General features: G+C 39.4%; 1 protein-coding gene across 1 annotated transcript in view; it reads left to right on the top strand.

Annotated features, from left to right (window-relative positions):
* ITGBL1 (integrin subunit beta like 1) overlaps positions 1 to 14,813 on the top strand; it is an 803,636-nt gene that overhangs the window by 739,622 nt on the left and 49,201 nt on the right. The window contains exon 8 of the mRNA XM_053707807.1: positions 10,811 to 10,927. Coding sequence (XP_053563782.1) covers positions 10,811 to 10,927 — 117 coding nt within the window. The remainder of the gene's footprint in view (positions 1 to 10,810; positions 10,928 to 14,813) is intronic.

Raw genomic sequence — 14,813 nt, 5'->3', positions numbered from 1 at the left:
CTGGATGATGACTTCTTGCCGCTTGGATGAAGACTGCTAGCGGCTTCATTGAGGACTTCTTGCCGCTTGGATGAAGACTTCTCCCGGCTGGATGAGGATGGAAGTCTGGTCTTCAAAAAGAGCTGATTTCTTTGGGGCAATGCCCCGCAAAAGGCCCTTTTAAGGGCTATTGGCAGTTTAGTGTAGGCTAGGGTTTTGTTTTATTTTGCGGGCCTTTTTTTGATAGGGCTATTAGATTAGGAGTAATTTGTTTTTATTTTTTGATAATTTCTTTTTTTATTTTGTGTAATTTAGTGTTTATTATTTTTGTAACTTAGATAATTATATTTTTTTAATTTAATTAATTTAATTTTATTGTAATGTTAGGTGTTAGTGTGAGGCAGGTTAGGTTTTATTTTACAGGTAAATTTTAATATATTTTAACTAGGTAGCTAGTAAATAGTTAATAACTATTTACTAACTAATCTACCTAGTTAAAATAAATACAAACTTAGCTGTGAAATAAAAATAAAACCTAAAATAGCTACAATGTAACTATTAGTTATATTGTAGCTAGCTTGGGGTTTATTTTACAGGTAAGTATTTATTTTTAAATAGGAATTATATAGTTATTAATAGTAGGTTTTATTTAGAATTATTTGAATTATATTAAAGTTAGGGGTGTTAGGGTTAGGGTTCAGTTAGGGTTAGAATTAGTTAAAGTTAGGTTTAGGGGTTAATATATTTATTTAGTTTTAGTGATGTGGGAGGCCAGAGGTTTAGGGGTTAATAACTTTAGTATAGTTGCGGCAACGTTGGGGGCGGCAGATTAGGGGTTAATAAGTGTAATGTAATGTAGGTGTTGGCGATGTCGGGGCAGCAGATTAGGGGTGTTTAGACTCAGGGTTTATGTTACTGTGTTAGGTTTAAACATACATTTTCTTTCCCCATAGACATAAATGGGGCTGCGTTATGGAGCTTTACGCTCCGTCATTGCAGGTGTTAGGCTTTTTTTTAGCCAGCTCTCCTCATTGATGTCTATGGGGAAATCGTGCATGAGCACGTCAAAGCAGCGCTATTATTTGTGTGCGATATGGAGCTCAATGCTGCCATATCACCCGCAAACGCCGGGTTTTTGCAAACCTGTAATAGCAGCGCTATTAAAGGTGAGCGGTGGAAATAACTTGCAAGTTATTAGCGAGCCACTCATAACACAAAACTCGTAATCTCACTCAGTATTTGAAAAAGAAGGCATCTAAGCTAAGGAGCCAGCCAATTTTTGGTTCAGTACCATGGACAGCACTTATTTATTGGTGGATAAATGTATCCAACAATCAGCATGAACATCTCTGGTTGTTAATCAAAAATAGTCAGGCATATAAACTTACATTTTAACTTTTCAAATAAAGATACCAAGAGAATGAAGAAATTGCATGGTCTATCTGAATCATGAAAGAAAAAATTTGGGTTCAGTGTCCCTTTAATGTCCCTTTAAGTAAGTACTGAAACTAGGAATTTCCTGGCTGAGTAAGAATTTATGCTCTGGGATAGTCTAGTCAAAATTAAACTTTCATGATTAGGATAGAGCATATAAACACCAATCAGCAAGTGCTACTCAGGTGCTGAACCAAAAATGGTCCGGCTCCTGGGCTTGCATTTTTGCTTTTTCAAATAGAGATATCAAGAGAACAAGGAAAAATTGATAATAGGAGTAAATTAGAAAGTTGCTTAAAATTGCATGCTCTATCTGAATCATGAAGTTTAATTTTGACTAGACTATCCTTTTATTGTTTCTTTTTATGCTTTCATAATATATAGGTAATGTTGACAATACAGCCATAGGGGCCTATTTATTAATGTGCAAGCGGACACGATCCGATATTGCGGATCATGTCCACTGCACATTGATAAATGCAGTCAGCATGCGCTCTCGGCATTTATCATTGCACCAGCAGTTCTTGTGAATTGCTAGTGCAATGCCGCCCCCTACAGATTCCGCTAGCAGGGGGTGTCAATCAATTAATTTCTGGCGATGTCTGTCCGCCGCCTCAGAGCAGGCGGACAGGTTATGGAGCAGCGGTCTTTAGATTGCTGCTTCATAACTTCTGTTTCTGGCGATGCCTGAAACACGGGGCATCAAGCTCCATACGGAGCTTGATAAATATTCCCCATAAAGTGTGATAACGTTTCATTTGACCGTGTTTTACCCTGGCTTATAATCTAGTGGTATAATAGGAAAGGCTCAGTATAAAAGTACAGGCTTTTGATATGTGTTCCTAAATATACATGACTGGTTGCAGACAAGTGTCATAATCAGTATCTGCTTGTAATGTGTATGTTCTGCCGAGAAAACAAGCTATAACAATTTAATAAGATAAAAATCTTGCATTTTGCTGTGTTCATTACAAATTATCTCTGTCGAGAAATTGTGTCAAAATACCCAATTTGTTTGCATGACTCATACAGATATCTGATTAGACATGGTTTGACTCATCACCATGTTAATAAACATGGCAGATACCTAACGAAGTCGCATTTTCATATATTCATTGCTACAAGAAAAAAAAAATGGGAATCTGTGCTTACAGCTTGAAGTTTTAGAAAGTAATTAAATAAAATATGATTTAAAAAACAATCACCTAGTTTACGAGTTTTGCGCTATAGAGGGTGCGAAACAAACGCAACAAAAGTTGCATTATTTTACCCCCCCATAGCGCTGCCATTACGAGTTTCTGAAAAGCCTCCTTGTGCGTGCAATATGGTGGCGATAAGCTCCATACCGTACAAAAGCCAAGCGCTGCTTTGACGTGCTCATGCACACTTTCCTCCATAGACATCAATGGGGAGAGAGTGTCAGGAGAAAAACTAACACCTGAAGTGCGGAATGGCGATCGCCGTAACGCAACCCTATTGATGTCTATGGGGAAAAAAGTTAAATTTAAACCTAACCCCCTAACATAAACTCCAAGTCTAAACACCCCTAATCCGCCGCTCCCCGACATTGCCGACACTATAATGAAGTTATTAACCCCTAATCTGCCACCTGACATCGCCGACACAGAAATAAAGTTATTAACCCCTAATCTGCCACTCCCAATATCGCCGCCACTAAACATGTTATTAACCCCTATTCCACTGCTTCCCGACATCGCCGCCACTAATAAAAGTTATTAACCCCTATTCCGCCACTCCCCGACATCGCCGCCACTAATAAAAGTTATTAACCCCTATTCCGCTGCTCCTCGACATCACCGTCACTAAAAAAAGTTATTAACCCCTATTCCGCCGCTCTCCGACAACACCGCCACTATAATAAATTTATTAACCCCCAAACCTTTGGCCTCCCACATCACCGCCACTAAATAAACCTATTAACCCCTAAACCGCCAGCCCCCCACATCGCAAAAAAATAAATTAAACATATTAACCCCTAAACCTAACAACCCCCTAACTTTATATTAAAATTACAATATTCCTATCTTAAAATAAATAAAAACTTACCTGTGAAATTAAAATAACCTAAGTTTAAACCATTAACCTAACATAACTATTATACTAAAATTAAAATAACTACCAATTAAAAAAACTAAATTACACATTTAAAACAAACCTAACACTACTAAAAAAATTTAAGTCTAAAATTACCAACAAAAAAATACTAAATTACGAAAAATAACAAACTAAATTATCAAAAATAAAAACAATTACACCTAATCTAATAGCCCTATAAAAATAAAAAGTCCCCCAAAATGAAAAAATAAAAATAAACTACCAATAGCCCTTACAAGGGCCTTTTGTAGGGCATCTTCTATCTTCATCCTGGAGGCGCGGAGTGGCTCTATCCTTGAAGACATCCGGCGTGGAGTGTCCTCTTCATACGGTCACCGCCGTACACTGGATATTCAATGCAAGGGAGCCTTTTCAAAATGGCGTCTCTTGCATTCCTATTGGCTGATTTGATTCTTGAAATTCAAATCAGCCAATAGGATGGAGCTACTGAAATCCTATTGGCTGTTCATATCAGCCAATAGGATGAGAGCTAATGAAATACTATTGGCTTATTTGAATAGCCAATAGAATTTCATAACGCTGCTTTTTCACTACCGCTGGTATTACAAGTCTTGCAGGTATAGCTGTACCGGACACTTTTTTGGCCGTAACGCAACGTAACTACTGCACATTTAAAAAAGTCCTTTTTCAATGGGACTTCCACAGCTCCAGTATTACGAGTTTTGCCTGGGAGGCCAAAAAGTGAGCGGTACAGCCTATACCGTCAAGATTCGTTCCGCCATCTAAAGTCAGTAGTTATAGGTTTTGAGCTACAAAGCTGTAGCATAAAACTCATAACTAAAGTGTTTTAAAGTACACTAACACCCATAAACTACCTATTAACCCCTAAACGGAGGCCCTCCTGCATCGCAAACACTATAATAAAAATATTAACCTTTAATCGGCAGCTCTCCCGTAAACACTAGTTAAATATTATTAACCCCTAATCTGCTGCCCTCAACGTCACCGCTGCCACTATACTAAAGTTATTAACCCCTAAACCTATCCCTAGGTCTAACCCTAACACCCCTAACTTTAATATAATTAAAAGAATCTAAATAAAAATTATTATCATTAACTAAATAATTCCTATTTAAAACTAAATACTTACCTGTAAAAAACTCTAAGCTAGCTACAATATAACTAATAGTTACATTGTAGCTATCTTAGGTTTTATTTTTATTTCACAGCTAAGATTGTTTTTATTTTAACTAGGTAGAATAGTTAGTAAATAGTTATTAACTATTTACTAACATCTAGTTAAAATAAATACAAATTTACCTGTAAAATAAAACCTAACCTGTCTTACACTAACACCTAACATTACACTACAATTAAATAAATTACATTATTTAAATACAATTAACTAAATTACAACAAAAAAAAAACGCTAAATTACACAAAATAAAAAAGAAATTATCAAATATTTAAACTAATTACACCTAATCTAATAGCCCTATCAAAATAAAAAAAGCTGCCAATAGCCCTTAAAAGGGCCTTTTGCGGGGTATTGCCCCAAAGAAATCAGCTCTTTTACCTGTAACAAAAAATACACCAAACCCCCAACATTAAAACCCACCACCCACACAACCAAACCCCCCAAATAAAACCCTATCTAAATAAACCTATGCTTCCCATTGCCCTGAAAAGGTCATTTGGATGGGCATAGCCAATTTAGCTCTTTTTCAGCCCAAAGTCCCTAACCTAAAAATAAAACCCACTCAATAAACCCTTAAAAAATCCTAACACTAACCCCCGAAGATTCACTTACAGTTTTTGAAGACCGGACATCCATCCTCAACGAATCCGGGAGAAGTCTTCATCCAAGCGGCAAGAAGTCCCCAACGAATCCGGGAGAAGTCTTCATCCAAGTGGCAAGAAGTCGTCCTCCAGACGGGCAGAAGTCTTCATCCAGATGGCATCTTCTATCTTCATCCTTCCTAAGCGGAGCGGCTCCATCTTCAAGACATCCAGCATCCTCTTCATACGGTCCCAGCCGTACACTGAAGGTTCTTTTAAATGACGTCATCCAAGATGGTGTCCCTTGAATTCCGATTGGCTGATAGAATTCTATCAGCCAATCGGAATTAAAGGTGAAAAAATCCTATTGGCTGATGCAATCAGCTAATAGGATTGACCTTGCATTTTATTGGCTGTTCTTATTGGGGGGGGTTTTAGCCGGCTCTCCCAATTGATGTCTATGGGGAAATTGTGCACGAGCGCGTAAAACCAGCTCAAAGCAGCGCTGGTATTTGTGTGCAGTATGGAGCTCAACACTGCCATATTGCCTGCTAAATCCGGGTTTTTGCAAACCTGTAATAGTAGCGCTATAGGGAGGTGAGTGATGACAATAACTTACAAGTTAGTACCGAGCCAGCCATAACGCAAAACTCATAATCTGGCCGAAAGTTTGTTATTATTTCGTAATTTAGTATTTTTTATTTTTTAAAATTGCAGTGTTTTAGTAGTGTTAGTTTTTTTTAAAGTGTAATTTTGTTTTTTTAATTGGTAGTTATTTTGATTTTAGTACAATAGTTTAGTATAATAGTTATGTTAGGTTAATTGTTAGTTTAAACTTAGGTCTTTTAAATTTCACAGGTAAGTTTTTATTTTAAGATAGGGCTATTGTAATTTTAATATAAAGTTAGGGGTTATAGGTTTAGGGGTTAATAGTTTAATTTATTAGTGGCAATGTGGGGGGAACTGGCGGTTTAGGGGTTAATAGGTCTAGGTAGTAGTGGCGATGTGGGGGACTGGCGGTTTAGGGGTTAATAGGTTTAGTTAGTGGCGGTGTTGTCGGGGAAGCGGCAGAATAGGGGTTAATAACTTTAATATAGTGGCAGGGATGTGGGCGGGCGGCAGATTAGGGGTTAATAAGTATAATATAGTGCTTGCAATGTCGGGAAGGCGGCAGTTTAGGGGTTAATAGGTAGTTTATGGGTGTTAGTGTACTTTGTAACACTTTAGTTATGAGTTTTGTGAAACATTTTTGTTACACAAAATCCATAACTACTGCTCTCAGATGGCGGTATGGATCGTGTCGGTATAGGCTGTAACGCAAGCTTTTTAGCCTCACCGCACAACCTGTAATACCGGCGCTATGGAAATACCACACACAAACGTCATTTTTTTGAGTGCAGGATTGATGTTGCATTACAGGCTAAAATGCTTGCGGTATAGCTATACCGACACAACTCATAATGGCTGCGTTACTGTTTTTATGCTGAAATTGCCATTTTTTCAGCATTAAAACATTAACGCAAAATTTGTAATCTAGCCGAATGTTTCTTCTATGCATGCCTACATTGCAGATTTGTTTTGTGTGTGTAGTTTGCTGCTTTGACAATTTGTATCAAAGTAAAAGTGATTGGGGAAAAATATCAGAGGCTTAGTTGTTTAGATATGTGATGCAGGGTCTGTCATTTCTTAATTTATGATTCTCTGCTTGACAAAAATAAATAAATCTATCAACATGGAAGAGTAACTGAAAATGTATAAAAAAAATTTTTCTGGAAAAATAATCTCAAAGTATATATTTATGTATGTTATAACAAGAAAACAAATAGCTTGATTACATTTCAGCCATGTACGTTAATTTGTATGAAGACTTTTTTATTGTTAATTAATGTTATGTAGCCTAAAATCTAAAAGTCAAATTGTTTGTGTGCCAGTGTTAATTTCGTCAACTAAGACTATACTAAAATGAGCGTAAAACTAAAACAATTCTGATGACTAAAATACGACTAAAACTAAAATGGCATTTTAGTCTAAAGACAATGGGGCATATGTATCAAGCTCCGTATGGAGCTTGATGCCCCGTGTTTCTGGCGAGCCTGCAGGCTCGCCAGAAACAGCAGTTATGAAGCAGCGGTCACAAAGACCTCTGCTCCATAACCTGTCAGCCTGCTCTGACCAGGCGGACAGACATCACCGGATGTCTGTCATGTGAGCTGCTGGTGCAATGCTGAATACTCAGTGAAGTCTGGCGGACCTGATCCGCACTGTCGGATCAGGTCCGCCAGACTTTGATAACTAGAGGCCTATGACTAAAACTAAATCAAAATGACATTTTAGTCAAAAGACTATGGGGCCGATTTAACAGTCTGGTGGACATGATACGCTGTAGCATATCATGTCCGACAGACATCGCTGAATGCCGACAGCATACTCTATACGATCAGGCTGATTGACACCCGCTGCTAGCGGACGATTTGCCGTGAATCTGCAGGGGGGGGGGGGGGGCATTGCACAAGCAGTTCACCAGAACTGCTTGTGCAATGATAAATGCAGACAGCGTATACTGTCGGTATTCAGCAATGCTTGTCAGACATGTTACGCTACAGCGTATCATGTCGAACAGACATTGATAAATCTGCTTCTAAGACTAAATCGAAATTTGACATCAAAATTGACACTGGTATGTGCTTGTGTTTGTTTGTGTGTGTGTTTGTGTGTGCACATGACTTAGGGTTGGTAGTTCCCAGTATTTGCAGTATTTTGCACATTGTAAAAAAAACTGTGCACTTTACTAATTGGAACTGATTTTGAGAACTACTGTAGGAAAAAGACTGATGGGCTATTGAGCCATGAGTCAAATCTGAGGCCTAATGTTGGAATATGTCTGACTGTGGATTAAGGAATATGGATCTGATCTAAGATCTAACATGGAAATATACAACCCCAAATCCAAAAAAGTTGGGACAGTATGGAAAATGCAAAGAAAAAACAGACAGTCATTTGAAAATTCAATTCACCCTGTACTACATTGAAAACACATTAACACATTATTTGATTTTTTACTTTGTAAATTTAATGTATTTTTGAAAATATACACTCATTTAAAATCTGATGACTCCAACAAAGTTGGGACAGTCGGCTGTTTACCACTGTGTAACATCACCTTTTCTTTTAATAACACTTATTAAGGATTTGGGCACTGAAGACACAAGTTGGTTAAGTTTAGCAAAGAGAATTTGCCCCATTCATCCATTATGCATGTCTTTAACTGTACAGGGCCTTCGTTGCCTTATTTTGCTCTTCATAATGTGCCACACATGCCATGCTAGCACCCGCACTCTCTGCTTAGGCAACCATGCACTTGTAATCCGGGCAGAATATGGTTTGGTGGTGTCCTGCTGGAAAATGCAGTGATGTCCCTGGAAAAGATGATGTCTGGATAACAGCATATGTTGCTCCAAAATGTATACATATCTTTCTGCATTAATGGTGCCCTCATAGATGTGCCATGGGCACTGACACACACCTATAGTATGACAGATGCTGGCTTTTGAACCTGACGCTGATAACAGCTTGGAGAGTCTTTTTCCTTTTTTGCCCGGAGACCACAATGGCTGTTTTTTTCCAAAAACTATTTGAAATGTTCACCCGTCAGACCACAAAACATGATTCCACTGTGCTACTTTCCATCTCAGATGAGGCCGAGCCCAGAGAAGTCGGCGGCACTTCTTGACAGTGTCGATGTATGGCTTCTGCTTTGCATAGTAAAGCCTTAACTTGCATCTGATGATGTAGTGGCGAATGGTGTTGACTGACAAAGGTTTACCAAAGTATTCCCAAGCCCATGTCAGGATATTCATTACAGATTCATAGATGGTTTTTGAGACAGTGATGTCTGAGGGATCGGAGATCAGAAGTGGATTTCGGCCTTGCCCTTTATGCACCAAGATTTGACCGGATTCTTTGAATCTTTTAAATATATTGTGCACTATAGAAGGTGAAATGCCCCAAATCCTGCCAATTTGTCTTTAGGGAATGTTGTTCTCAAAGTGTTGGATTATTCGTTGACGCATCTGTTGGCAGATTGGCGAGCCTTGACCCATTCTTTCTCTTGAAGGACTAGGCCTTTTTTGGAGGCTCCTTATATACTATGATTACATGATTGCCTCACCTGTTTCACATCACCTATTAGTCCTAAATTGCCCCGTCCCAACTTTTTGGGAACGTGTTGCAGCCTTCAGATTTGAAATGAGTGTATATTTTAAAAAATACATTAAATTCACAAAGTAAACCATTAAATATTGTGTTAATAATGTGTTTTCAATATAATACAAGGTGAATTGAATTCTTTTTGTTTGTTTGTTTGTTTTTTTTTCATTTTCCATACTGTCCCAACTTTTTTGGAATTGGGGTTGTAGGTGGCAAGAGCTTCTAAACTATTTAATGGACACCGTATTGACAAAGTTTCTTAGAGAATCTCATCAGACCAGAGAGCTTTAGAAAACAAAATGGATAGCAATGGATGAGTGAAACTGGTATAAAGTAAGGTTAGCGTAGGTTGTATGCATCCCTGAACAGTATAGTCTTTAGGGAGCGCTTGAAGCTTTCAAAACTAGGGGAGAGTCTTGTGGGGCGAGGCAGAGAGTTCCACAAGATGGGAGCCAGTCTGGAGAAGTCCTGTAAACAGGTGTGCTATAAGGTAACCAGAAAGGAGAAAAGTAGGAGGTCATGAGCAGAGCGAAGGGGACGGGAGGGAGAGTATCTGGAGACAAGGTCTGAGATATAGGGGGGAGCAGTGCAGTTGAGGGCTTTGTATGTCAGAGTGAAAATTTTGTGTTTGATCCTAGAGGCAAGAGGAAGCCAGTGAAGGGATTGGCAGAGAGGTGCAGCAGATGAAGAGCGACGTGTAAGGAAGATAAATCTGGCAGAGGCATTTATTATGGATTGTAAAGGATCTAGGCGGCAGGTGGGGAGACCAGAGAGGACAGAGTTGCAGTAATCAAGGTGGGAAAGAATGAGAGAGTGGATTAAAATATTAGTTGTGTCTTTTGTAAGGAAGTGTCTAATTTTAGAGATATTTTTAAAGTGGAAGCGGCAGGCTTTAGCCAAGGACTGAATGTGAGGAGTGAAAGAAAGATCTGAGTCAAATGTGACCCCGAGACATCGGGCATGCGGGTAGGGGTAATGATGGAGTTGTCGACAGTTTTTTGAAAGAAGGGGGGAAAATGAGGAGCTCAGTTTTGGAGAGATTTAGCTTGAGGTAGTGAGAGGACATCCAGGAAGAGATGTGAGAAAGACAGTTAGAGACATGGGTTAGCAAGGAAGGAGATAGGTCTGGTGCAGAGAAGTAGATTTGGGTGCTATCGGCATACAAATGATATTGGAAACCGTGGGACTTTATTAGGGAACCTTATTCTAATAATATATTTGTTTCTATCTATAAAATGTGAGTACACAATTTTTTTTCTTAGTTCCGTTTAAAAAAAAAAAAAAAATAAGAATAAAAAAATGACCTTAAAAAGTATTTCTGTATTTTATGTTTCAGGGAAATGTGAATGTGGCCAGTGCACTTGTTTTCCTCCAGGGGATAACAGAGTTTATGGAAAAAACTGTGAATGTGATGATCGTCAGTGTGAAGACCTGGAAGGCAAAATATGTGGAGGTAAACATTTGCTCTATAAATAATGTTAATAGCTGAAAAAATAAATCCAGTTTCTTTGATTCGCTAGAATGGATAAGGTGGTGAAATGCAGGTACTCTACAGCATTCAGTAAGAAAAGAGATGTGAGATACACCCTCAGGCACCTAAGGCCTGATGATATAAACCTTTCCGCTCAGACGACATAATATAAAACGATTCTCCAGCACTACGAGATCCCTAGTGAAATTAAAAAAGCAGATTTTGCTACACTCCTCTAAAGGACGTTCCCTGCATTTCTGTATGTGAAGGAGAGAGAATATCAGTGCAATATAGCACTGCATCATATGAGAGTTCTACTGCAGTCACACTTTTGTGCTTTGTATTTTATATTACTTTACATTCCATATTAAGTTTTATCACATTTAAACTTTGCACTTTCTACTTTAAATTTTAGTTTGTATACAACAGTGTATTTAAGATTGGGATTTTACAAATTCTGATTACACTTTCACAATTTCTATGTATATTTAACAAATTAGGCTCCTACTTTGTATGTTTATGTGTAACTTTTTCATATTACATTACACTTTGTATTTCTTATATTTAAAATAAAGCTGAAAACTGATAGCTTCAGTTTCCCAGAGAACTTCATTACTTTCTATGGGCCCAATAAGCAAAGATTCTCCAGTTTGGAGAGAAATTATAGTGTAGACTTCACTTTGGATGAACTCACTGAATTCTATAAGAAAAAGGGCAAAACCTGGAAGTCCCAGAGATATGAGATAGTAATGATGTAGGTTAGATAGCAATAGTGTCAGATCATCTGTTCACATCTCTTAAGTGAACATTTATAAGTGAGGCACAATGAATTATACAAGAATTGAACAAGGATTGGACAAGGGATAAGGCAAGTTCTGTTTTAATACTGAGTTTTATACACTGTCTATTTTGTAAAAAATGCACAATATCTTAATATCCCTTTTTGACACCTTTTGTCTGTTCAACAAAATACTTTACTCAATTACTCCTTACCCCTCACCACCTGCATTGCTCATTAGCCCATCTCTCTTAACCTCACCTTACTTTTGTATTCATGAACTTCACACATTCCTAAAGACTCTCTCTCCCCCTTGCAACTCATCACAAAAACAGTCTCACTACTGCAAATCCGCATCTCATCTCATGTCACTCTCCCTCTTGCTCATACTAGTTGCTGGCGACATCTTCCTTAATCCTGGTCCCCCAAAACTTCCCTGACCTGCACACCCATGTGTGCCAATAGACTTCAAAAACAAAACTCTGGTAACCATAATCTTATTCCTCTTGCATCTAAAGCCACCACCCCCTTCACTTGTGCACTATGGAACTCTTGCTCTGTTTGCAACAAACTCACTTCTATCCATGACCTCTTTATCTCCCACTCTCTTAGTCTTCTGTATCTCACAGAAACCTGGCTCTCTCCTTCAGACACTGCTTCCTCTGCTGCACTGTCACATGGGGGTCTCCACTTCAGCCACACTCGTAGCTCTGACAATAGACAAAGAGGTGGTGTTGGCATTTTACTTTCCTCTCGTTACACCTTTCAACAAATTTGAAACACATATGACTTACTTTTTCTCTCCCCTCTCTATACGCGTTGCAGTCATATACTGCCCTCCGGCTCCACAACTCTATTTCTAGATCACCTTGCCACCTGGCTACCTTACTTCCTTTCCTTGGATACCCCTGCCTTCATTCTCGGTGACTTTAACCTCCCTGTTGATAATCCCTCTGCCTCCTCTGCAAAACAACTTCTGCAACTCGCTTCCTATTTCGGCTTGTCACAATAGACTGACTCTCCCACTCACAAAGATGGTCACTCTCTTGATTTTTAGTTATCGATGCACTATCTCAAACTTCACAAATTCACCTTTTTCTCTTTCTGACCCAAAACACCTGTTCTCCACATTCAATACTCTTCTCCTCCCACCCCCACCTCCCACCACAACTTTTCTCTCAGCCCAAGACTTTGCCAGCTACTTCAACAACAAAATCAACTCCATCAGAAATTAAATCAGCTCTCAACATACTACCGGTCTCTCACCCCCTCAAAAGCTCACAATCATCCAAAACCCACATAGCCATAAATTTAGCTCTTTTGCCCCTTTACAGAGGATGAAGTTTCTGCCCTTATACTATCCTCTCACCTCACTACCTGTCCCCTCGACCCCATCCCCTGACAACTACTTCACTCTCTCTTTTCTACCCTTACCACTATACTCACACACATCTTCAACCTCTCCATCAGCACTGGTATAGTTCCCACATCTTCTAAATATGCATTAGTCACACCTATCCTCAAAAAACCTTTTCTCGATCCAACCTCCCCATCCAACTACCTCCCTATTTCCCTACTACCTCTTGCCTCAAAGCTTCTTGAAAAGCTAGTATATGCACGTCTATCCCATTTCCTTACATTAAACTCCCTTCTTGACCCACTGCAATCTGGATTTCGCCCCCTTCACTCAACAGAGACCGCAATTGTTAAGGTTACCAGCAACCTACTTACAGCAAAATCAAAAGGCCACTTCAGTCTACTTATCCTCCTTGATCTGTCTGCAGCCTTTGATACTGTCGACCACCCTCTTTTGCTCCATACCCTTTGACACAGCTCTCTCTTGGTTCTCTTCCTATCTGTCTAACGGTATCTTTAGTGTAGCCTTCTCTGGGTATCCTCTGCCCCGTTACCTCTTTCTGTTCGCTTACCGCAAGGCTCTGTCCTCGGTCACCTTCTCTTCTCAATCTACACGTCCTCACTAGGTTCCTTAATAAAGGAAATCTACCTCTCTGCACCAGAACTATCTCCTTCCTTGCTAACCCGTGTCACTAACTGTCTCTCTCATATCTCATCTTGGATGTCCTCTCACTACCTCAAGCTAAACCTCTCCAAAACTGAGTTCTTTATTTCCCCCTTCTTCCAAAATCTCCACCCCCCATGTCTCTATAACTGTTGACAATTCCATCATTACCCCAACCTCACATGCCCGATGTCTTGGGGTTACACTTGACTCAGATCTTTCTTTCACTCCTCACATTCAGTCCTTGGCTAAAGCCTGCCACTTCCACCTTAAAAATATCGCTAAAATTAGACATTTCCTTACACAAGACACAACAAAGATTTTAATTTACTCTCTCATCCTTTCCTGCCTCGACAACTGCAATTCTATTCTAGCTGGTGTCCCTAGCAACCGCTTAGCTCCTTTACAATCCATATTGAATGCCTCTGCCAGGCTCATCTTCCTTGCACATCAGTCTTCATCTGCCGCACCTCTCTGCCAATTCCTTCACTGGCTTCCTCTTGCCTCCAGGATTAAACACAAAATTCTCACTCTGACACACAAAGTCCTCAATTGCATTTCTCCCCCCTACATCTCAGACCTTGTCTTCAGATACTCTCCCTCCCGTCCCCTTCGCTCCACTCATGATCTCCTTCTCTCCTCCTCTCTTGTTACCTCCTCACATTCCCGTCTACAAGATTTCTCAAGACTGGCTCCCATCTTATGGAACTCTCTGCCTCGCTCCACAAGAATCTCCCTTAGTTTTAAAAGCTTCAAGTGCTCCCTGAAGACTCTACTATTCAGGGACCCTTACAACCTACACTAACCTTCCTATCTCCACTGCTATCCCCTAAAACCCCATAGCATGTAAGCCTATGAGCCCAGCTGTTTGTAGTTCACCTTCATAAGAGCCGACTACAACAGTGCAACTCTCGGCAAGACCCTCTCTCCCCATTTGATCCTGGTAACCATTTTTTATATACCACCCATGTGCATAGCGCTGCGGAACCTGTTGGCGCTCTACAAATACCTGATAATAATAATAATTCTCTGAGATGCAGAATTTTACAGAGGAGAGAAAAGTAAACAGG

Source organism: Bombina bombina, chromosome 3 (assembly GCF_027579735.1).
Source record: "Bombina bombina isolate aBomBom1 chromosome 3, aBomBom1.pri, whole genome shotgun sequence".
Classification (NCBI taxonomy): domain Eukaryota; kingdom Metazoa; phylum Chordata; class Amphibia; order Anura; family Bombinatoridae; genus Bombina; species Bombina bombina.
The sequence above is the reverse complement of the archived record's forward strand: the minus strand, read 5'-3'. Positions and strand labels throughout refer to the sequence as shown.